This window comes from Hemicordylus capensis, chromosome 3 (genome assembly GCF_027244095.1).
Source record: "Hemicordylus capensis ecotype Gifberg chromosome 3, rHemCap1.1.pri, whole genome shotgun sequence".
Taxonomy (NCBI): domain Eukaryota; kingdom Metazoa; phylum Chordata; class Lepidosauria; order Squamata; family Cordylidae; genus Hemicordylus; species Hemicordylus capensis.
Window position 1 is genome coordinate 233268624 of NC_069659.1, and position 25530 is coordinate 233294153.

The 25530-nt window shown below is 43.7% G+C and overlaps 1 protein-coding gene across 3 annotated transcripts in view; it reads right to left on the reverse strand.

Annotated features, from left to right (window-relative positions):
• CDH23 (cadherin related 23) overlaps positions 1-25530 on the reverse strand; it is an 846530-nt gene that overhangs the window by 508947 nt on the left and 312053 nt on the right. For 2 of the 3 annotated variants that reach the window (XR_008320257.1, XM_053312564.1), the window contains exons 7-8: positions 15362-15556; positions 14670-14798 (exon numbers count right to left, since the gene is read on the reverse strand). Coding sequence is in view for 2 of the 3 variants with exons in the window: in XM_053312564.1 (XP_053168539.1) it covers positions 14670-14798; positions 15362-15556 (324 nt within the window). In the remaining variant the exon portion in view is untranslated. Of the gene's footprint in view, positions 1-14669; positions 14799-15361; positions 15557-20166; positions 20195-25530 lie in introns of those variants that run through there. The other variant, XM_053312546.1, reaches the window with a different exon arrangement.

The window sequence follows — 25530 nt, forward strand, 5'->3', positions numbered from 1 at the left end:
TATGCAGTGCTTGGGAGACTTTATTAAGCCATCACAAATAAGGAGCATCAATAGCTTCTTCATCAAAGAAGAACACTGAGTGCAGTGCAGAAGCTTCTTCCGTGCAAGTCCCACTGAAATGAATGAGTTGGGCAAACAAAGCTCAGAGGCATGTTAATTCATGGAATTCACTTCGACAGTGATGCCCACTACCTTAGATGGATTTTTAAAAGAATTAGGCAAAATAGAAGATGAGATGCCTGTGATGAACCTGATCTTAACTTGGGTGTTCTTCATACAGCAGGCTTTATTGCGGGTTTACTGCAAGGCTTTACTGCAAACTCAAAGTTGTCCCCCCAAAAATGACACAAAAAAGTGGAATTTTTTACCTCAGATGTAAATCGGGCTGCACTCTGTTGTGCAGTGAAAAACCCAAATTGTGTGTGAAGTGTTCCCCAATAGCTTGCAGGGACTTCAGGATAAATCTGGCCGATATATGTATACACATCCTCCATTCCAGAGGAGATGCGAGCTAAAGGGCTTTAAAAGCCCTGTGTGGAAAACACCCTGGCTATGGTCATTAATATTTGGCCTGCTTGATGTGACCAACTGCCATTTTAAATGCATCAAACTCTGTTTTGGGAGATAGCAAAGCTATCTCTAAATAGCTGCTTATTCCAACTATTTATCCCAAAGTTATTGCAAATAACATCAGTTAGAAGTATGTTGCTGAATCTCCTTTGTCTAATCTGGTTTGTCCCACACAGTGTTTGGTAAGTTGCACCCCTTTCCCTGACTAGGAACTCCTAGGGAGTTTGTGTATTCTGTTTAGCCTACTTTTACCTGCTGCAATTCTCAATTAATAGGTTAAGTCTTTCTTTGTTACAAAGTGGAATTGTGATAGCCCAGCGCCACTGCCTGTCTTCATCAATAAGTTGCCTGGCTCTAATTGGTCCAGGGCACTGAGGGCATGGACGTCTGATACGGTTGGAGATTTTAGGCTGAAAAGAGGCAGGACAGCTGCTGTCAGTGCTCTCTTATGTTTACCTAATGCCTGGATAGGAGATATGTGGGTTTGCTTGAGCTGCTCCAGGGCTAGCTGGCCTAGAAACAATATTCTCAGTGCCATTTCAGACTCTTCGTGATGCCAAGATTCTGAAGCACTGCTTGGCAGCTCATATAAGCCAAGAAAAGGAAAAAATGACCCTACTTTAGTAATCTTTAGTAATTTGCAAATGTATATGCTATTATTTACCTGCTTTTTCTCTCCATTAAAGCGCCTTATGAAATAAGAGCTTTCTCTGGAATACAACATTGTGCTAAGATTTTATGAAAGAGACTGCCCAGATTGCTTGGTAACATGGTTTCTTGAGAAGGGTTATGCCCAAATTTGCAATATAATCCAGAACACTGCTTTGGACGGATGAATGTGTCTCAGGCCTGGGAGTCACCCAAGGTATGATGGCAAGGTATGGTGGTGCCTAAGGGTTCCAAATGCTGCCTTGCCCCATGACACTGCTGGGGCCCAGTTCCATTTCATAACTGGCCCTTGGAAGCTTTGGAAGTGCCACGGGGGGCTAGGAGGACGAAAGTTTGCCAGCAGCCTCCTCTTTTTTCCTTGTGCTTCTTGCAAACTTTGCAAGGATCTTTGCAAAGCTTGCAAGGTCCAATTGGTCCTGAAGATCAGTTCGGAATAGATACAAGTGGCTTAAAATTGGTCACAGTGAGCTCTTGAGGGACACCTTCCCATCTCCACAAGAGACAGCTTGTAATGAAGTTTTTGCCACTAGAAACAGCTGATCTACACCATGTGGATACAGCGCTGGCAGAGAACTAAACTTTCTTCAGTATCACCACTGACATGGCATAAGTCCTTCAAATAGGCTCCAGCACACATTCCATCATATTTGCTATGAGTTTTCATCCAGCAGCATTCCTGTCATTGTCCAAGTTGCTAAACTTTTCTAAGCATCAAAGTAAATCAAGTCGCTGATCAGACTTCGCCAAGACAAAGACTGCACATATCAACTGCTTGCTGAGTTTGCATGTGTTCCACTGAAATACTATTTGTAATTTGTTATTTAGGGATGGAATGCAAAATCAGCTCTAACGTCACAAAGTTTTGATTTATACTATCCTTATTTGCTCTGATTCCTACAATTCCTCTTCTGATAAATCACTGCTTTTGCCACCTTCTGTTTCTGGTTACTTTACACTAGGGCTGTTCTCACGACCATAAAACCTGGGTTGAAAAGAGTAAACACAGCTTTTTTTAAAAAATCTGGACCCATGGGAATCCACCCAACCCAGCTGTTCCAACTCTGGGTAACCCAGATCCTCTACCCAGCTAACCAATGAAGGCAGGGGCATAGCCATAACTGAGCGGATGAATTCAAAGAACCTGAGCCCCCAAGCTCCAGTGGGCCCCCCAGCTCCAACCCTCCCTATTTTCTTTATTATCTCCCTCAATCTGAGGGGCCACTGAGAAGAGGGGTGAACACGGGCCCCCTCTCCCCTAGCTACACAGCTTGATGTAGGACAGAAACTGCAGCTGTCCTATCACAGTTTTTGGTCATCTGTGTGTGATCCGGGCTTTATATAGCTCCTGGCAGCTGACAACCATCTTTATCCAAGAGTTATGTGGCTAGAGGGACCAGGCAGAGCAGAGTTGCTGCAGTACTGAGGGCTGCCACTCTACTGCTTGCACATTAGAGAGGTCCCAGCTCCATTGTTTAAAATACCAGAACGTGCAGCAGCCCAATTGTCCTGGGGTTCAGAAAGTAGACTCAAACAGGAGTTCTGATCATCTGAGAGGCACAGGGTAGGAATTTGCCTTCCCGCCAATCTACTCTCTTATGGTTGTGTGAACAAGCCTATTATTTTTATATAGAGAACCACATTGGGATCATGATGTTATTGAAATGGAAAAGGCAAGGAAACCTTCATCTCAGGTCAGAAATGAGTGCATCTGTCCATAGCTGGTTTCTGTTACAAATCATGGCTATTAACTGATTCATGCATGACACTGGAGTGGCAAAACAGGATATGCAACTGACTCCTTTCCCCATGCTTGCAGGTATCACACAAAGTGGAAATGTATGCATCTCTCCTGTGAGAAGAGAGTGTTCTCCCAGTGAAGATACAGTTCATGCATTTCTCAGCAGGGTAAAAGCACAGTTACCCCCTTCATATAATGCCTGGAACCACAGGAAGAAGATGAGTGAGCAACCCGTTCATCCTCTACCACCACTGCATCATCATAAAAGCAGGAGAACCCCTGAGAGAAACCGTGAAGACACCACCTTAGAATTAATGATACTGGGGGGAGGGAAGACTGAAGGAAGTCAGACAAGTACCCTGGATTTCAGGAAACCTGTTTATAATAAACTCAGAGAAAAATGTCGTGGCTAGCTATCCTAAAGGAGAAAGGAGTTGAAGAGGGTTGGAATATTCTGAAAATAGAGATATTGAAGGCACCTTCACAAACAATTTCCATGGGAAGGAAATGAGGAACACCTCAAGAAATAACTGTGGATGCACAGAGAGCTCACTGAACAGCAGAAATGCAAAAGGGGCATGTAGCAGAAATGGAAGGAAGAGCACGAAATAAAGGAAGAATACCAGAGAGTGACCTGAACCTGCAAAGATGATGTCAGGAAAGCGAAGGCTGTGAACAAGCTGAAACTTGAGAGAGATGCCAAAAACTGTGTCTACAACAAAACAAAGGTCAAGGAAGTGAAAGGTCTGTTGCTTGGAGAAGATGGCGAAATATTAATGAGTTCTGGAGAGAAGGCAGAGCTGCTTAACAGACATGATGTCAGAACTGGTGGCCCAGACATTACTCAGTGACTCAAGAGCAGAAAAGGGGCTCCACATGGGAAAGAGGCTGGAGAGTACCTGTGGTGAAGGCTTTTTCTGCAATGCAGTGTGTGCATTGCACTTTCCGCTTCTCTCCCCTGCCTCCAAAAGCCCTTTCCATTTCCAAAAATACATCTCTGAGGGCTGCACACTGTTGTATGATAAGTATGGTTGTGAAAGGCACAGACTCTAAGGGTCCCCGCCCCCACTTTTCTCTGAAAGATGTCCCATGATGCATCACTTGTTCAGGAGGATGTACTTTGTGTTTGTCCATAATGGCACTGTTGCTTATAACTGCTCAGGCACACAAAGGACACCAATACTTGAAGAGATGTATAAGCCTAGATAGATGGCCAAGCAGCAGCTCATGTGATCATAATGCAAGCTATCACAATGCCAAGAAAGAAACCTAGCATGCCAGATCATAGAATTCATGAGGTAGATTTCTGAGGTGGAAAAGACATTATATGCCTTACAAACAAACACAGATATCAAGAGGTAGGTGTAATGCCTGCATTAGTCTCCCCCAAGAAGGGTTAGTGGCTCACCAGCAATACTGTGGATGTTGCAGTTTTGGAGGAACACAGAAGAACCCTTCCATTGCAAGGCTCAAACAAAAAGGACACACAGAGAGAAACTACCAATAGCCTTTAGTTAAATGCACACCTACTTTTAGGGAGGGAGGGAGGGAGAGAGAGAGAGAGAGAGAAAGAAACTTCCTGGAGAAACTTGGGAAACAGAGAGGATGTACTTAGATCCATTTTAATAAAACCTTGAGCTTCTAATAAAGCATTGACAGGTAGATGAAAAAATATTATAAAGAGGAATTAACTGAGAGATACTGAGCCTCTGGGGCAAAGACAGCATGAATCAACACTATTTATCCAACATGAAAATTCTCTTGAAGGAGGAACTGTAGGAACATGTGCAGGGACAAGTTTGTTATACGGTAGTAGTAGCTGCCATGCCAACATAAAAACACACCATCCAACCTGATCATATAACCTCCAAAGGAAGAAATATGAACTGGGCTTCTCTCCTTGCAGTTTAGAATGTTGGGGTATCAAATATGTAATATTTTATGTTGTGTGTGTATAAGGCAGTAAGAGTAAAGGAAACCAGCAGCTCCCTAGTAGGATTGCTGCCGCTGCTGCTGCTGTCCAAATGCTTTCACACTTCTGCTACAGTACAGTGATGAGCTTCTTTCAGCTGGGCTGTGAAAACAACAGAGCAGTGCGGGCAGGATGCTAGGACTGGCTACCTTTCATGTGGGCCTGTGCCCAAACCTACATCTGGCAGGGCAGCAGAATGTGGGGCAACAAGGCAGTATGAGATTTCTAGTGGAGTTGTTGAATCAGCAATGAGTGGGCCACAAATGAAGGCATTTATATCTTGCAGGAGCCCTGCCTCTTCCTGGGTTCCAAGGGTAGCCCTCCTCTCACACAAGCTCATCAGGAGGGAGCCTTGAGCAGCCAGGCGTGTGCTTCACTTCTAGATTCAGAGCTCAACATCAGCTCCATCATCCACCCAGGACTTCTGAAAGAACTCAAATGTGAACTTGCTGACCTATAGCAAAAATATGTAACTTGTCCCTACAATCAGGCTCTGTACCAGAGGACTGGAAAGTAGCTAATGTAACTCTGATTTTCAAAAATTTATCCGCCGTGTGTGTGTGTGTGTGTGTGTGTGTGTGTGTGTGTGTGTGTATCCCGGAAATTGCAGGCTGGTTAGCTTAACTTCTGTGCTGGATAAATTGATGGAAAGCATACTTAAGGGCAAAATAAAGAAGAACAGGCCTTGCTGAAGGAGAACCAGCATGGCTTCTGCTAGGGTAAGTCTTGCCTCACAAAACATATAGAGTTTTTTAAGACTGTCAACAGGCATGTGGATAAAGGTGGTCTGGTTAACATAGTATACTTGGACTTCCAAAAAGCTTTTGACAAAGTTCCCCACCGAAGACTCTTGAGCAAACTTAGCAATCATGGGATAAGGGGGCAGGTTCAGTTGTGGATTGGTAACTGGTTGACGGACAGGAAACAGAGGGTAAGAATCAATGGAGAGTTTTCACAATGAAGGAAAGTAAGAAGTGGGGTCCCTCAGGGATCTGTACTAGAACCAGTGCTCCTTAACTTGTTCATAAATGATCTAGAAGTTGGGGTAAGCAGCAAGGTGGCCAAATTTGCAGATGACACTAAACTATTTAGGGTAGTGAAATCAAAAACAGATTGTGAGGAGCTCCAAAAGGATCTCTCCAAACTGGGTCAGTGGGCGACAAAATGGCAAATGTGGTTCAATGTAAGCAAGTGTAAAGTGCTGCATATTGGAGGGGGAAAGCCCAACTTCACATACATACTGATGGAGTCTGAGCTGTCAGTGACTGACCAGGAGAGAGATCTTGGGGTTATGGTGGACAGTTCATTGAAAGTGTTGACTCAGTGCACAGAAGCTGTGAAAAAGGCCAACTCCATGCTAGGGATCATTAGGAAAGGGACTGCAAATAAAAATGCTAATATTATAATGCCCTTATACAAATCTATGGTGTGGCCACATTTTGAGTACTGCATGCAGTTCTGGTGACTGTATCTTAAGGAGGACATTGTAGATAATACTGGGAAAGGTACAGAAGAGGGCAACCAAGATGATCAGGGGCCAGGAGTACCTTCTTTGTGAGGCAAGGCTACAACATCTGGGGCATTTTAGTTTGGAAAAGAGGTGACTATGGGGAGACATGATAGATGTGGGGAGTATGGGGACTATTGGAGGACATGATATTTATAGTACAGATGGTATAAAATTATGCATGGAATAGAGGGAGAGGACAGAGAGAAATTTTTCTCCCTCTCTCACAACACTAGAACCAGGGGCCATCTCATGAAACTGATGGCCTGGAATTTTGGGACCAACAAAAGGAAGTACTTTTTCACACAGCACATAATTAATCTATGGAATTCTCTGCCATGGGTGATGGCCACTAGCTTTGATGACTTTAAAAGGGGCTTAGACAAATTCATGGAGGACAGGTCTATCAATGGCTAGTAGTCTGAGGACTATAGGCCACCTCTAGCCTAAGAGGCACGATGCCCTTGAATACCAGTTACAAGGGAGTAGCAGCAGGAGAGAGGCCATTCCCTCAGCTCTTGCCTCTGGGCTTCCCAGAGGCATCTGGTGGGCCACTGTATGAAACACGATGCTGGATTAGATGGGCCTTGGGCCTGATCCAGCTGGGCTGTACTTATGTTCCACTCCTGGGTCCAGGGCAATGAAGGTGGCTCTAGGGAAGGGGCTGAAACCACCCTGGGAGCACCAGTGCTCCAGAACTGCTCCAAGGGGGTGGCTGGCTCCAGTTCTGATGGATCCAGGGGGTTGTTGTTGGGATAAAGGATCCAGGCTGGGGCTGACTTCCCCAATTCCTCCGATTCCGTCTCCCCTGGGCTATTGTCTAGATGAACACTGACAGCGCTGCTGTTTTTAAATGAAGAATGAGAAAAATGCAAAATCTGTGTGTCTTTTTCTTTTTCAGAAAGCAACTACAGTACAGAGGGGTCTGATTGTGATGCGGTCAGGGCAGGGCAGTGGGGAGAGGGGCTAACTCTTTCCCTGAACACTTCAGCCCTGATCCAAACCGCTTCCCCTGAAGTTGCTATTAACACTGCAAAGGAAAATTTATGGCTGCAAGTTCCCCCCACTGTAACTAATAGCAGTTTCAAGGAGGTGTTTAAGTCAGGGAATCAGTATGGGGCAAAAAGTTAACTCCTCTTGTCCCACTCCACAGCCCCAACCCAAATTTCTCCCCACTCCCACCCCAGCATGGCTGATTTTTGAAGAAGAGAAAGACAGCAGGCATTCCAGTCACAGGACTCCTATCTCACTTCTAGATTGACCCTCTAGCACATTTTAATGGATCACAATTTAAGCACCTGTCCCCAAGAGAAGATCCAGGTATGGCAAGACTTTAAAGACTCTAAAGTTCAGGTGCCATCTCCTGGAAACACATCCATTCGTTCTGTTTCTCACATTATATTCTGATCCGTCTTTGGACACAGGTGTGACTAATGAGACTATACTAGTGCCCTTAGAAAAGTACCACACGAGTCATGGCCTTGACTTAAATGCAGTGGCCTCTACACAAAAAGAATGATAGATCAGAATATAGAATCTTACTTTCTTTTTCTTTTTTTAAGCGTTTGGGAACTGAAAGCAATAAAACAATCCTCAAACCTGTTCAGAAGGACTGTGCAAAGATTTGGCTTCCAAGCGTCGAGACCAAATCATAATGCATGTCGCCCCACAGGGAGGAGGAGGAGGAGCAAGGCCAGACTGGGGGCACTGAGAGGGCGGTGGAATGTATGTGGGGAGGGCACCGGGTTTTGAGCAGAATAGGTCATTAATGGTGGGAGTTGGGGCGCAGAGGTGCCACACAGGTAGGACGCACCGGGAATATGCCCTGTTGCCCTGTGGGCCAATCCAAGCCTGAGGAGGAGGCCTGCAGCACTTCCCTCCGCATGGAGCAGTCCTCTGCCAGGGACCAGGGAGGGCATTTACAGGGATTTGGAGGGAGGGCCCTACATACAGCTAGATGAGGAAAGCGCTGGATGGGCTAAATTTCCCAGCATTCCCCAAACACCTTAGGAACATAGGAAGCTGCCATATACTGAGTCAGACCATAGGTCCATCTAGCTCAGTATTGTCTACACAGACTGGCAGTGGCTTTTCCAAGGTTGCAGGCAGGAATCTCTTCCAGCCCTATCTTGGAGGTGCCAGGAAGGGAACTTGGAACCTAGATGTTCTTCCCAGAGCAGTTCCATTCCCTGAGGGGAATATTTTACAGTGCTCACACATCAAGATTCCCATTCATATGCAACCAGGGTGGACCCTGCTTAGCTGAGGGGACAAGTCATACTTGCATGGCAAGTCATGCTTGCCACCACAAGACCAGCTCTCCTCTCCTCCTTGTCTTTCTCCTACCTTGAAAGACAATTATGACATCTCTGTTTCTCCATTCACTCATTTGTAGAATGAGTATACTGTTCTGTTCTAAAGGGTAGGGCGATTAGTCAGACAGGAGACAGCAATACATGGAAAGTAGTATATCTGTGGTCAAACAGGATTTTGTAGTGTTTGAAATAACTTGCAAAACCTGTTTTTCCAGATAAGACAGAGGGGCCGGGGGTGGGGGAGAAATAGTGGCCATTGGAAAGAGTGGCTCTATCATATCACCTTCCAACTCTTCTGAATACTATTGTCTGTCAGCAACCTTATTCTGCCAAACACTGTTTCACAGGTGCTAAATTTTCCCAGTAGTTCAATGGGCACAATGTATACAGTTGTGTAGTCTATTATAGTTAAAGTGGCATACATACAGCCCACTCAAAGTAACATTTTAAGAAAGAGCAGGCAATAGATTGCAATCTCTCTTCCCACTTTGCCTGCTAATGCAATGTGCTTCGGGACTGGGGAAAGGGTCTACAAGGGCATGTAAAAAGTGCTTTTGTGTTATGCCACACTATTCTGGCTACATAAAAATGAAACTGTAGCCGCTCTTCTTTCTTTCTTTGTTCTTCTTCAATTATAGGATTAAGGACTTGAAAGGCAAACCAGAGCTCCATGTCACAGTAGGAGGGGCAGAGTGGGGGGAGCAGAAGGGTGCTGTGGAAAGCTGCTACAGCAGATTCTGGAAGCAAGAAATCCTATTTCGCACTTCTTAATTCCAGTCAAAGGGCTGATAGGAATCTGCTTGCAAAAATTCGCTGTAGTTTATCCATTTCTTTCCCCTTCTGTCGGCTCTTCCCTGACGGACCAGATGACATGCTGTTACTCGAGTGAGGAAATTAAAATTTGATGCAATAATCCCAAAAAGAAGGATGTTATTAAGTAATATATACAGTTTTAGATTAGGTACTCGGGAATGATACAGAGATAGAAAAATACAGACATACTGTGTGCTGTTGATAAGTATAAAGAGCAATGAAAGTAGATAGGCCAAGAACATTCACAGGAGCCTTTAATAACAACACACCTTTGTACATCCTATGAAATCAACACAAAAATAAGCATCTTCTGTGTGTCAAAGGCATTGGGACACTTCTAACACACATGTTCTTTTCATACTTATCTTCACATAGTATTATTGAGAGCCTCAGGATGTAAAATGAGTACCGCAGATAATCATCCTCAACAAACTAAATGCCTTAAATTAAGAAAGAATAGATGCCTCATAAGTCTGTATAGTGTATTTATTCACTAGTGTTTCCAGATTTGTACTACATCTATCCACCATTCTCAGAAGACAATTGTGTTGCAAAATGCCCTGGTCAGAGATACAAGCAATCCCTTGGAGATGTGAAAGCATTCAAAGCACACTGAGAGGAAAGAAAGATGAGAATAATAATTCATGACAGGTGTTTTGGTGAGACCTGGGGGTGGGGGGCTTGAAAACACAGGCATATGTCAGCATGCACAAGTAGTTTTATGTTCCTGTGTGCTCTCTATTGATTTCTCAAGCGGCTCCCTAGAGGGAAAATACATGTCATTGTTTGTTCTCAATCTATCAGTCACAAAGAGGACATTCCCTGAACATTTACCTGTTTAATACACCCCACATGACAACAGGGAACATGATGTGGAAATCAGTCAGTGTAAAAGATGCACACACTAAAGAAGAAGAAAGTAATACAGTTGTCCCTCACCAGCCGCTAGGGTTCCATTCCTGGAAATGCTGTGGTTAGTGAATTTGCTGCAGATGAGCCATTGGTTTCAATGGCAAACAAGGGGTTAGGGGAATCGTGGTCACGAAGTGACCTAAACCAAGGTAAAAAATTGAAAGAATCGCCCCGACGCTCAGAAATGACCCCCTGACCACTGAAATTTTGTTTTAAAAACCCACAACCCATGCCAAATCGAAGATGCTCAGGTTGCAGATGGTGAGGGTGGTCACAATTTCCCAGTCGCAGATACTCAAATCCGCAATTGGGAAAACTGCAGTAGGCGAGGGATGATTGTATTGGATCAGAATTCTACTTCTCACATTGTTTTTAATTGTTCTTCAGATGAAATTAGAGGAGGGGGGAGAAAAATTAGTGTCTGCTGTAAACAAACTGGAAGACCATTAGGCCATGGCTGAAGTATTCAGGAGAAACATCATATTTCATGTTGGATACCAATCCTTTCCAGGACTTTAAAAAAAAATTGTCTAGTATAAGTAGCCTGCCTTATGACATTAATTGTTATGTATTAGTGAAAGTATCAATAGAAAGGGACCATTTAGTTCCAGACATTGCTATATAGTCATTTAATTTGAGAGATATTCCTTCTTTGGCCACAAGGTCACTCAGTGAAGGTGATCTAGTCCATAATCTTAGATGCTAGTGAGGATTTCCACTGCTGTAATATCTTTTCATTCTTCTTCTCCCCTTGTTATTAATGTACTAAGCAGGATTCCCGCCCCCCTCTTCACTGCTTATACTGTCTTGTGTGAAGAAAAGATTTAATATAAAGTCTGGAACAATGTGTGTGCTGTTTTGACAGCCATTTGTATTAATCAGTGACTTCCTTTTCCTCCAGCTACTTTACAGTCTTTTGAGCATCCCCCCCACCCAAGTGCTTCATTGGTTAAATACCTAAAACATCCACTAGTATGGAGTAAAACAAACTCTTCTTTTGGAGTGGTCCTCCAAGAGAGATACATTTACAAGAGCAGCAATTATAGCACAGCACACTTCATGTATAACCTATTTCTGCACTTGGTGGTTGTATATTTGAAAGTGTCTGCACTATTCAGAACAGAATACTATCAAAGAAAATCATTTTGCACTTATGCAAGCATAGGCCATTTTCTCAGTTGTTTTCTCCCTGCAAAACAGAGCCCAAAACAGCACAGGGAAATCATTTACAAATACAAATAAATAGATTGTTTGTTTATTTGGCTGTTTATAGTTAGCTCCACATTCACTAGGTGTGAAATACTCTATGGCTAGAGAGCACTCTTTCTGGCAGCTTTACTGCAGTAGGAAAACATTATTACAAATCAACAGATTGACCAATCTGTTTCACATTAAATACATAGAGCTCTTCCTACTCTGCCCTATATCTGTGTTCAATATCAAAACCCTATGCCAAGTGATTCCAGGAGATCTAAATGGTAGGGCAAAAGAGAGGTGCTTTACCCTTTTTTATGAAGGCAAAGAGCAGATTCTTCCACATGGGGGTGGAATGGTGGTCTGTGGGGAGAGGCTTCAGTTCCCAAAGTTTTTGTAGTTTTCTGCCATGAAACAAGCCACATAGGACTTTTTTTGGAAGGGTTTTTTAAAGAAAAAAAATTAAAAATCATCACACTGCTTCCTTGCTTATCTGCTGCTTGCAGGCAGCCTGCCAGCCTCCACTGGACAGCTTCAGGGACACCAGCAGAAAGGCCTCTGGAAGCCCCACCCACCTGCCTAACTGCTGATAGTTGGTATGGAGGGAAGCCTTTCATTAGCAAGCAAGCCTCCTGATCCTGGCCAGTCCTATGCTGTGGGTGCATGGGGTGCAGTGGGGGGTATCTCAGAGCCCATGCTGGCTACAGGGCAGGGAAGCAGGTGCAGGACCTGCAGGAGCATGGGGCTGGTGGCAATTGTCTTGGTGGCCTCACATTAAGGATCCAGCCCTGCTGCCCACACTCGGAGCACCTGGCTAGATCTTCCAAAGAGGCAGGCTCAACAGAATTATTTCCACTTTGACTCTTTTCTCACAGGATCTACATTTCACTGGCAGTGAAAAATAGTGAACAGAATGCTCAGTTCAGCCCAGAGAGGCCTCAGTTTACCCTATATATCACGGGAGCATTCATTTGACTATTATAATTATTTCGAAGCATGCTGATTGCATAATCCACCAGGTTCAACTTCTGACTGGGATACTGTGGTTCTGCTGGTGCAGACAAGTTATCCCAAACTCTCCTTATATCCAATGCTATTAATTTAATTTGCATGAGGAAAAATAATTATTGGTGGCTGGATGCACATGCTGCTCAGAGGAGAAATAAACTTTAGAGGTAGTTAAATGCACAAAATTTTGTACAAAATGGAAATGTTATGAACAAAGACAGCAAAGATTAGGAGTGAAATAACTGGTGTCCCTGGAGTGAAACTGGCAACTGCTTTTCTGGCACTTCAGCAGGAAGTCTTTCACAAAGGTTTTGAAACCCTTTTGTCAGTTTCACCTCTACAGTGAAGAGGCTTCTCTAGACTTGCTGCAGAAGTGGGAGGGAAACAGGTTAATATTACCACTGCTCTGAACTTTCCAGGACCAGCCACTGTAATGCAAGCAAGAAGGGAGGGGAAATAACAACTTTCTGAAAGGGAAAAGTGCATGCATGTGCACAAATTGTTCAGAAGCTCTGCAGATATCCAAGTCACTTTATGGGATTTCTGTGGATATAATAACACCATAGAGTGGCTCCCATGGGTGGCTCCCCCATGAGACAAACTGAGGGGCAGAATGCCCCCCTGATGCCCCCACCCCCCTTGGAAGCCTGCCAGCCTTCTGCCACCTCTGCTTCCAGCAGCCTTTTCCCTTCACCCAACTTCACCCACTTTCCTTCTTGCTGCCAGCTTCAGCAGATGGGGTGCACCCCGCAGGAGGCGGCATGGAGCATACCTACTCTCTGGGTTCACCATCCCTGCTGAGATACAAAGACAACAGTTACAGCAGCGCGCACTCTCGCTCTCTCCCCTTCCCTCCCGCACTGTGTTGGAGGGAACAAGAGACAGCAAGAGATTGGACAGAGCTGCTGCTGACTTAGTAGCACAACAACAATGGAGAGCCCACGCAGCAGGCACATTCCATGCTGCCTCCTGCAGGGCATGCCCCAGCCACCGAGCGTGGAGACAAGGTGAAGAGGGCAGTGCCTGGGCATGAGGGGTGCAGGTGAGGTCAGTGAGGGGGGAGGGTGACGTCAAGTCTGGCTCTGTCCTGTCTAGGACTGAGGCCAATGACAGGGGGCAGGGCAGCTTGTTGCCATTCACCTCTAGAGGCAAATGACGACAAGCCAGCACTGGGTGGGCAGAATAGTGGGGAACTTGATGGAAATAGAGGGACCAATTCTATACATCCCTTATTTATATCCCAACTTTTCCTTTAGAAAGCTCAGCATGAGGCACATGGACTTCTCAATGGTCTCCCATCTAAGCACTGATCAGATCCACAAACACAGTGCTACAGCATCGGCTACTCCTAGGCTATTTTCTGGGCCCACTTCAAAAATAATACTATTTATTTTTGTTATTTTTAATGCATGAAGCACTGATTCCATCTTGGCTGAAACCAAGTAATTAAACAGGTTATTGTGTTGGTTCTAGCTGTACAAGTGGTGTGGTCACACTGATCTAGCTAAAGTACATATTATGTTCTCCTGAGAGGAAGCCAGCCTGAGCAGTCGTAGATTCTCATATGAGGTTCTGCATGACCCTGTAAAGAAGCTATATAACTATGCTTATAAAATGTGCTAGAAATACCCAAGAAGTTGTGTTTCTGTGGCAGAAGATACCTATTTGCAAATGCAATTAGTATCTTACTTTACATGTTCTGATCCACCTGAGTAGTTGGTCTCCACTACTGTAAATCAGTGACCTAAAGAATTATACTGAATCCAGTTTTTTCTTTTCTTTTTGTAACTGAATAGGATAATCCACCCACATATTTAAAGCACCTACTATCTGTTTCCTCCTATCTCTGACCCAGCTCCTACTTCCACAATACAACAAACATATGTGGACAAAGATGTTTCAATAGAGATTATGCGGGAGAGGTTTCCAATAGTTCCTTCAGTAATAAGGGTACCTGTTGAAGGTTCTTACCGGAGGAGAGTTCTCATAGATGTTTGTACTGTAGGGCAGGTTGATGAAAATTGGGTCCATATCTTGTACATCTGTAATGGTGATAGCAAGATTGGCCAGAGTGGAGAGGGGCTTGGTTTTATCTTGGTCCTTAAAAACATAAGGCATGGGAAATACTGAAACAACATTAAACGCAAAACAATGAAATCTCAAGTTCCTCTCCAAAATGATAACATGTCTTGAAACATCTCTACTGTCTCGCTCAGTAACTATTTAAATCTAGAAATTAACATAAAAAGCCATCTTAGAGTCTGGCCATTGGTCCATCTAATACTTGCTCTATTTTAATTGTCAGAGGCTCTCCAAAGTTTCAGGCAGAGCTCTTTTCCAGCCATGCTACTGGAGATGCCATATATGAATATGAATACTTTGGCAATAGTATTTTTTCTTGCCAAAGTAAAAATACAAGTAATATATTTAGTATACTTTCCCATAATGGCTTAAAATAAATCCTTCTGCCCTCATGCTCAATATTCAAGTGTTCCAAGGAGGGGAAAACTACAAAGTATTCTAAAAAAGAATTTTGAAAGTTGCAAGCCATAAGAAACCTGATATAAAAAGAGGAATTTGTGGTGTTAATGTAAGACCTATGTTTGTTTCCACACATGTTTAAGATTTTAAAGAATGAAAGTTGTGGGGATCTTCATACTCACTGTAGCATTGACCTGAAGCTGGTAAGCCTGAGTCACTTCATAATCCAGTACTCGGATTACTGACACAATCCCACGGCCACTGTCAATGGCGAAGAAGTTGGATGGAGGCTGGAAAGAATAAAGCACACTTCCACCGGCTCCCTGATCTGGATCTGTAGCATTCACTATGAAAATTGGAGTTCCCACTGGTGTATTCTAGAAATAAAAAAAATGCATAGAGTAAGCCAAGTGCCTTTCTAGAACCAACATTCTTCTTGGTAAAAAAAAAAAAAAAAAACCATTAGCAATTGCCAGATGTACAAGAAACATTTCAAAAAGAGTCAAAAGCAAGCAATTCTATGCTTCTGAGGTGCTAACATAGAATACAAGTTGTTTATGACAGCACTGAAGTAACTACAACATTTATAATAGTATTTGGTGGTGGTGATGGTGGTGGTGGTGGTGGAATGTTCACTGTGTGTTCTGGAACCCCAACAGCATCCTTAGAAAATTAGTCTGTTCACTGAGAACAGTCCAGCTGCTTGCTCCTTCTGGTTACTGCAAAATGGATGTACGGCTCACAATATTACTGTGGCTGAAATTTTTACAGAAAAGAACATTCTATGTAAAAGTCAAAGCACCAATTCTGAATGGAACCTGGGTTCACTGTGTGTTTATCCAGGCACACCACATATAGATGAACAAACAATTATATTAGCAGGGGCGTAACGAGGGTGGGGCAGGCAGGGCACGTCCCCTGGGCGCCATTGCAGGGAAGGCGCAAACTGCCTGCCTGCCATGCCCCGCCCCCACCCCAACTGAGGTCCGGAGAGGCACCCGCCCCCAGCGAGCACTTGCGTTATTTCGGCCAGCGTTTGCTGGCTGAAAGCGTCTCTTCTTCTTTCTCTTCCTCCGGAGAGGGAGAGAAAGGAAGAACAGATGCTTTCAGCCAGCAAGCGCTGACTGAAATGACTCCAAAGAGCTTGCTCACAGCTCTTTGGAGCTCAAGGCCACGCCCTCTTTGCATGTGGTATCAAAGGGGGTGTGGCCTCAAGCTTCAAAGAGCCAGAGCAAGGAGCTTGAGGCCCCTCCCCTTTGCATGTGACATCTAAGGGGGCGTGGCCTCAGGCTCCGAGGAGCCTGAGCAAGCTCTTCCGAGTCATTTGAGTGCTTGCGTTCAGGCAGCAAACATTGGCAAGTGCTGGGGAGGGGGAATCCTAGTAACCTGGGCGGGGTTGCTTGTTCCCATTTGCAAGCACTGCGGCTGCCTGCCCTGCTGTCTTGTCTTATGTTCTTGCTGCAAGTCCTGACCCACCACAGAGTCCAAAGTAAGTAAATTGCCTGTGCCCCGCCTGCTCTCAAGTAGTCTCCGAAAAATTATATCTGACTGGTGCTTTCTCAGGCCGATGCTTCCCCCCTGCCCCCGCGGAAGATGTTTGTTTCTTTTTAAAAATGTATACAATAAAAGAAATGTAAGAGAACTGCAACAAACTACTTTTTCAGGAGAGGCTGAAAGGGTTAAGTGAACAGAGAGTTCGTGCCTAGGGAGGTCCAGAAATGTGAATGCTCTCCAGGTTCCATCCTGTCCGCCTCCTTCTTGTAAAAAAAAAACTTGTGTTTGCAGCATTTTCCAACCTGTGAGCAGTTGTGGCTTGCAGTTTGCAAGGCAGGAGGTTTTTCAATGGAAATCCTGCAAGAAGAGGGTGAGTTCAAGGAAGAGAAAGGAAGCCTTGACTGTACAGGGATTCTCAAACTTGGGTCCTCAGGTGTTATTGGACTTCAGCTCCCATAATCCCCAGCCTCAGTGGCCTTTGATTGGGGATTATGGGAGTTGAAGTCCAATAATACCTGAGGACCCAAGTTTGAGAATCACTGGTATAGAAGAAGGGAAAACCCATTGCTGGTGGGGAAAAGGAAGGAACAGGGCTGCAGATCGAGTGCTCAGCTGCAAAGGAGGAGAGAGTGCCTTCCTTTTAGTTGTATATGGAAGAAGGGAATTTTGGTAGGTGCAGCTTTTAAACTGAGAAAGCTGATTTACACTTTCATTTTTATGAATTCAAAATTTTCTACATCCAACACATTGTACTAAATAGCCATTTAGCTCTAAAAATACAAGATGTTTGCAATTGATGTAAACATTTGCTTCCCTCAAACTGCCAAAAATTTATATTCAGTGAAACAGAATTAAAATTAACTAATTTCCTTTGCTGAATTAGATATTATTCTGAACTTCATATGATTTAAAAAATAGTTGAAATGTAAATAGTCATTCAGTTAAATAAAGTCAGCTTTACATTTATATTAATGTAATTTTATTTCAAAGGAGCAGGTTAAAATTAATCTAGATTCAAATTTTGTGTGTTCAATATTAATCCAAGCAAATTGATCTAGATTTAGATTTTGAAACATAAATAACACACCTAGCTTGCTTCCACTAAGAGTAAAATTCAGTAGAAAGTTATCCATAAACATAGGAGATATTCCAGTAGAACATGACCCTATTCTGGACATAGGGAAAAGAACTGGGTGTGTGGGGCTCTGCTTCTTAAACACTGTACTTTGCTTATCCTTTAATTAAATATATGTATATCATAAAGTGAAATGACTTTTAGAGACAGGAATTTCCTTGCAAATATAATAGTTCCTTGCATATAGAACAACATATAAAAGACCCTGCTGTTGCCCAGGGTCTCTGATGCACTTCCTGCTTTATTGTATCCAGCTTTATGCTTACATTGTCTGCGTTTCTTCATAAAATGGAACTTCATTTTATTTTATTTATTTAACATATTTTATACAACCCAAAACTTATATCTCTGGGAGGTTTACAACAAGATAAAAACAAATATTTTATTTATTTAACATATTTTTATACTGCCCAAATTCTTTTGCCAAATTCTTGTCCATTGCCTATCACCCAGAACTAGTTAATGTGAAGCAAAATTTCCTGTGGGGATGTCATTTTTGAAAGAAACTGTGCGGAATAGATACATATGTATTGATCACTACACATGGGTTTCTGCACAACACCTGCACAGAAGAAACTTCCATGTAGAAAATGTGTCTCTTGTAAATTGATCCTATATTTTCCATCCATGACTGAGATATCTGAGAGTTAGGATATCTGAGAGTCAATAATAAAAGAACAGCACACTGCTTGTGATAGGAAGGGGGCAAGGGGCAAATTACAATGATTTCTTAATCTGGCAAGGGCTGCTTTTGGCCCTGGCAGAACTTGGCTGTCTGCTCCTGTTGCAAATGCCTCTGTCTAGTGTGGCAAACTAATGTATCCTCCTCCCTCCTGGTGCCAAAGTAAGCACTAGTGTGGTGAATGAACATATACCCCATCATGAGCCAACTGTCATCACAAGACAAAGGCTGTCAGGAATTTGGGCAGGTGATCCTTTAGGACAAAGTCATGGTTTTTAAAAAGCATGAGATGAGACAGAAAATGACACTGGAATCCTCACATAACTCCTGACTGTTGTTCTAAGTCTTTAATAAAAATGGCTCATGTTTTCAGGTTTTGATCAACAACCATGTCTAGATGGTACAGTGTTCCTTTTAACAGGGATTTCCAGATGTTGTTGACTACAAGTCCCATCATCCCTGTTTGGACAGGGGCGCAATTTCAGTGCTTGCCCTAGGCGCTATTTTCCCTAGATACGCCTCTGTATATTAAGTATAAAACACAATTTGGCATTCCCTGTTGTTTACTGATTGAGACCAAAATGACCCCTGTGTGAGTATTTGTGTGTATTTTTTAAAGTATGCCTAGAAAACAGAAAGGGAAACTTATTAAACATATCTACATATTAAACATTTGCAGGATTCCAACATGCAGTTCTTCAAAAAATGATGAACTCTGAACTTCCTGGAATTCTGATGCTCATACACATGGAGCTATGCACATTATGATTAGTTTGTGAAATGTGGTCCATCTATATCAATCATTACAAAAGGCTGCCATTTACTGTTAAAAACTCCTTGAATATAGAGGGGTGGGGAAAGGACCTCAGACAACTACAATAAGGGTGGAAGGGCACCAATTCTTAAATTCAGGAAATCCTTACACATAAAACATTGCAAGAAACCTGTAATGAGCACAACTGTGCTACATCTAGACTTGGAAAAGAATATTCATATATATACACACACACACACACACACACACACACACACACACACACACACTGCACTGGTAGTAGGAAAGAACTGCTAAAAGAATAAAAGTGCATCAGTAAATTCTCAACTACGGACATTCTTAAAGACAGCCAACATTCGAATTCGAAAATTCCTACTGCTTCAGGGCACAATGAAGGTTCTGTGAAAGAGTAAATCTGTTTTCTTTTATATATAAAAGGATGCTGATTATTACCAGCATTTACCAGCTTAGCTCCAGGAATTAGTGTCTCTCAGCAGCGGGGTTAGAGTCATGGATGACAGAGGGATGAGCGTGGGAATCCAGCCACAGTCAACCAGCCTCAGGATCCAGCCCGACCTGGAGAATGGCTGCCCAGCTTTGACCCTTCTACAGGTGCTGGACTGACTCTCATCATGCCCTGCTGTGATTGACAATGGGGTGATGGGTGTTGGAGCTCAGCCACAGCTGGGGACCCACAGGGAAACAATATAATTCATACGCTACCAATCTCATTGTATACACCTGAGCATGGCCACACACGGTCTTCAGAGCAGTGCGGAAAGAACCCATGTCCAATTCTCCTCAGCCACTAATCTAACCAGGTGACCTAATGCCAATCCTATGCTCAGATCAATCAAGAATCAAATTTATTACTTTTAAAACATTATTCTTACTTCCATACCTTAAGACAAACTGCCTTTTCCAGAGAAGGCATGATTCTACCTCCCCTGCTGAGAGACACTAATTCCTGGTGCTAAGCTGGTAATAAGTGGTGAATGATTTGCAAAAAGGTAAAGATTAACCTTTCATTTGCAAATGAAGCCACAGCATGATAATTATTTGGGGAACATTCTGAGAATAATTGGAAGTCCAGCAGGATATTCTTGGAATTCCCCACCTCATATATTCGCCATGAGAATCTTTTGAAAATACTTTGTGGCATATTCATCCCAAGTCTAGATATCCAAAGGCACAGGATGGAATTCTTCTGCAGAAGCTAAGCACTCCTGACCCTGTAAACTCACTGGATGAGAGACCTCCTAGAAACCATATGTAAGCCACTCTAAAGCCTTTGGACAGAGAGTGGGATAAATACAACAAATATATAACATATCATAGATAAGCCATGGATCAAAGAGATAGTGGCAATGATATGTATTCTGTGTTGGAGGTGGGTGGGTTATATCGTCCACGTTTCTCTTCTTCCCAGACCAGGAAAAAGAGAATGCAGCACCTAGTCAGCACCACTCTGGCAGGAGGTAAAAAGGGACTCCTAAGTTCTTCTTGCCATGACAAACTCATCTCATTTCTTCTGTCAGTGGCATTACCCTAGACAGTGGGAAATGGAGAGTCCCACAATTCTTGGTGGGGTAAAAGGAGAGAGACTGATATCTCTACTGAGATAGAAACCCATTCTGTAATTTGATGACATTACTACTTTCACCACAGGAAGATGTAATTACCTGATTGCCTTCGGGGTGAATTCACTTCTTCCTACCCCTCAAATGGATGAACATTTTTGCCTCTATTCCCTAAAAATCACCCAAACAGGGATCCCCTTCTTTAAAGAAGAATAAAGGTTTTCTGCAAATGAGCCACCTATTTCCATTCAATCCTATTTCATAGAAACAGAGGCGGGGTGGGGGAAGAAACATGAGTCATTCTTGCTCTCCTTGCTTTTCTGAAAGGCATGAAGCAGTTTTTGAACATCCATCTTGTAGGAAAATGTTGCATGTCTCAATGGAAAAGGAACATGGCATTGAGACTGAGCAGAAAGGTGCATGTTCAGCCCAGGACCCTAATTTATAGGATCAACAGTTACATTCAAGTAGAACTGGGCTGCTCTCATGTTCTTCTTTATGTTTCATTTTTGCCATTGTTAAGTCAATTGTAAATATTGAACTTTCTCCCTGCTTACCTGAATACCATTCTCACACACTGACATCATTCACCAGCCAGTTACTTTTGAAAGAAGTGCACCAACTCTATGCAGAGTCTGAGAAGAGTTTAATTACTTTTTTCAAGATATACAATATATAGTTGAGACTCAAAACTATGACAAATTAACTATTAACAGGGGGCGGGGGAGGCATATAAATGCAGTACCACTCAGATGAGGTCTTGGGTGCATTGTGCATGGTATGAATAACAGTATTCAGAAGGATAAAGCTGCTCTTGATTAATACACATCATCTTCTTTTTAAGTGTCTCCCCAGTCACTCTCTTTAACATGCAAATCTACTCTGGTCAGGAGTGATTATTAGCCTGGCAGCAAAACTGAAGAGTTGATTTTCACTGCCATTGTATTTTATACAAAGGCCTAACATCAGGCTTTGAAGAGAATTTGTTCTCTAACACCCCCCCCCCAGACAGCTCATGCTAAAAAGCTGGGGTCACAAATGTCATAAGGTTTTGTCCTTGTTATGTCACATCAGCAGATGAGAGAGTACTTTAAAGCCCTGTTAATTTTGCAGGCCTTCCGTCCAATTCTTGCTTGTTCCAACCTCTTCACAGTGCTTCCTTTCCTGGAGAAAGGCCCATAACGGACTGCAGAGCAGATGGAGTGTGCAGTCATTTGAGAGGGAGGAGAGGAGACGGAAAGAACTCTCTCTTGCCTGCTGCCCACGTAGTGGCAGGGGGAACCCGCCCCTCGGTCCACTTCCACCTGCCCCGCTGCAGCTCCTGCTGTCTCGTCGCCTGTGCAGCTTTTTTAAGGTAAAGGGGGGACTTTCCCCTCACCCGCCACCACTGTGCAGCCTTCACTGACCTTATCTTGCCGCACACAGCGGCGGTTTTTAAGGAGATAAAAGAGGGGCTTTCTTTTCCACCACCGCAGTGGCGGGGGTGGCAAATCCTTGTCCGCATATGGGTGGCAAAAGGCTTAATCTGCCCCTGGACTCTATAACTCTTTGCAGGGGTGCACTTAGGTAATTTTGGAGCCTGGACCTAAAGGACTTTGGAGCCCCCCACCCCCACCTGCAAGTTAAGCATCTTCCCCCTACACGCACACACACTGTGACACACACAGCATTTTTAACACATAGGTTCTTGAGGGCACAAGCAGCAACTGGTCTCACAATAATGTAAGAATATAAAATAGGTATATTTATGCAAATATGCAACTGGTGGGCCACTGTGTGAAACAGGATGCTGGATTGGATAGACCTTGGGCCTGATCCAGCAGGGTTGTTCTTATGTTCTAATGTTCTTATTAGCAGAAACATTTCAACACACAACCGAACATATTCCCATCCCACATATTTCTTTCCACACTCCCCTCTCTGTCTCTAAAGCATCTGGCACAGGTCATAATCACACTCGGCTGCCCAGCACAGTGCAGGCCAGTAGCAACCACACCACCCAGGACAGATTTGGGGCCCCCCGGGGGTGTGGAGGCTCTGGACTTTGGCCCCAAAGTCCAGGGATAAGAGTGCCACTGCCTCTTTGCACCTCTGAGTTGTTATAGATCACCCTCTTGGCTTCCTCATATGCTTCATTCCAGACCCTGATGCCTGGCTCACCTTTTTCTTGTCCAATAACAGCCTTTGTTTGCTTGTTGGCAATCTAAACATTTATGTGGACAATCTCTTGGATTCAGCTGCTTCCTGGCACCTCCCTCTAGCCACCTCCTCTACAAATACAACGAATACTTATATACTGTTTTCCAACAAAAGTCCCCAAAGCAGATTACATAGATATAAATAAATCAATAAAATGATTGCCTGTCCCCAAAGGCTCTAAGCTCTGACTTTGGAGAAACTCCCTCTGAGCACTCTTGTGGCAGCTACATGGGAACGGGCCTTCTCCATTGCTGCCCCTGGACTTTGGAGTATGCTCCCTGTTGAAATAAGAGCCTCCCCATCTCTGGCAACTTTTAAAAAGGCACTGAAGACACATTTATTCACCCAGACATTTAATTAGAGCTATGGTTTTAAATTTTAATGTTGTTTTAAAATGATTTTAATGTTTAAATGATGTTAATTGTTTGATTGATTTAGTTTGGATTTCAGTTGTTTTGTTTTTGTTTTGTTGTAAACTGCCCTAAGCCATTTTTGGAAGGGCAGTATATAAACTAAACTAAACTAAACTAAACTAACAACATCTTCACCAAGAACTGCTCTGTCTCTGATGTCTCTGCTATGGAAATTCCCTCTGTCTAATCATCACCTCTACTTCTTCAGCACTGCACACTATCCACCCTCCCCATTTTCTGTCCCTTCTGTGACCTGCAGTCCATTGATACAGTGACTTTCTTTGAAGCCCCACCTTTCTCCTCTGTCTCCTTTACATCCTCCTTACAGTTTCTGCCTTCAGTTCCTCCCTGTCTTCACACACCTTGACATGTCTGCCCCTCTCTCTGAACAACCTACAGTATACAGCCCTCTCATCTCCATAAGAGCCTTGTTGGATGAGGTCCAGAATGCTGTTGCCTTCTTCAGTGCCAAAATTGAAACCATCCATTCTGTTCCCACTTCCTGTGTCCTCCTCCCTCTTCCAGCACTCTCCCCTCCTTCATCTCCCTTAACCTTTTCCTCCTTCTCCCCACCTCATTCATTAGCAATCTAGCCTCAGCAAATCCCTCCTCATCCCCTTCATCCTCTCCCCTCACCATAGGTGAAACTAGGGTGGGCAGCCAGGGCACGTGTCCTAGGCGCCACTGGGGGGGGGGCCCACCAAAGCCAGGCTGCCCCCCACCCCCTTCCCGCAGATTTTTTTAAAATAAAAAATTAGAATTTTTTTTTACTTGTAGCCCCTTGGGGGGGGGCTTCCTAAGGGCCATGGGGGGGGGCTACAAAGGTCCCCCCACACCTATAGTGAGGTGTGCTGAGGTGGCAGAGCATTTGCTAAAGAGAGCTTTCACTGCTTAGCTCTATGGAGGCATGCCCAGCACATGGATGTGCCGCGTTTCCTTGGGAAGGCGACTGACACATGTGTGCCACATGTGTGGTTGTATTTGTGTGTGTATGCATGTGTGTGTTGCTTACAACCTGTTTCTCCTGAAAGTGTCTGAACTTGTATTTTTGAGCTGATATTATGGTAAAGTTATCTGAAAGATGGGTGTCAGATGTTTGGACAGGGGTGCAATTTCAGTGCTTGCCCTAGGCGCTATTTTCCTTACACACGCCTCTGCCCCTCACAATTTAACATCTCCCTTGCCATTATTCTTCCTTCCAGCACATCACATTTCCCTCCACTTCCTCAGTTTGCCCTGCATCCATATCTAGACTGCAAGTCCCTTCAGGCAGGGGTGTATCCTCTTGTTCTTTGTACAGTGCCATTACCCCTGCTAACTGGGCAAAGTAACACCTTTCAAAGTGGTGTTCTCTTTATACTTAGCAAGGAGGCGGGACAACTGATCCCAGTCAACCCCAGCACAGCATCTTTCCAGTGACTGTTGCTGGTGTCTACCTTCTAGGTTTTGTTTGTTTGTTTGTTTGATGTTTGTGAGCCATTTGGGGACAGGGTACTCTTATGAGCACCCCAAAATACTAATACGTATATAGAATATAGGCGTGTGTCTGATTTCATTTATATTAAGAGTTCAATTCAGTGTCTGAACTGGAGGTGAATCTCATGACTGCCTGGTCAATGATTTGTAGAGGCAGGAGGAATCCTGCACTGTTTTGTAAATTGGGTGAACTGCCTGCTTTGCCTCTGGGTGAGACATTCCAGCATTGCATTGTGAAACTGGATACTTAACAAAACACAAAGGGCTGGGCTTGAGCTAATCAATATGCTAAAATGTAACTCACTATCAGATAATGTCTGTGGAAGAAATCTATGCTAATCATTGCCAATGATTGGCTCTGCCATGCCCCAAGGGGGATTACTCAGTTGCTGTCTATAGAAATTCCATCCTGGGAGAACACCTGTAGATTTAGTCTTTCCACTAACACTTGCTTCCCCCCCCCCCCCGCTCCCTTCCTGAGTGCACAGATTTCAGAAGATGAGATTCAGAATTCTCTGAACTGGCCAATATCCTGAGTGATTAAAAGACATTGTCCTGAAAGTAACAGCTTTGTCACCCCTTCTGGGGAACCCAGGA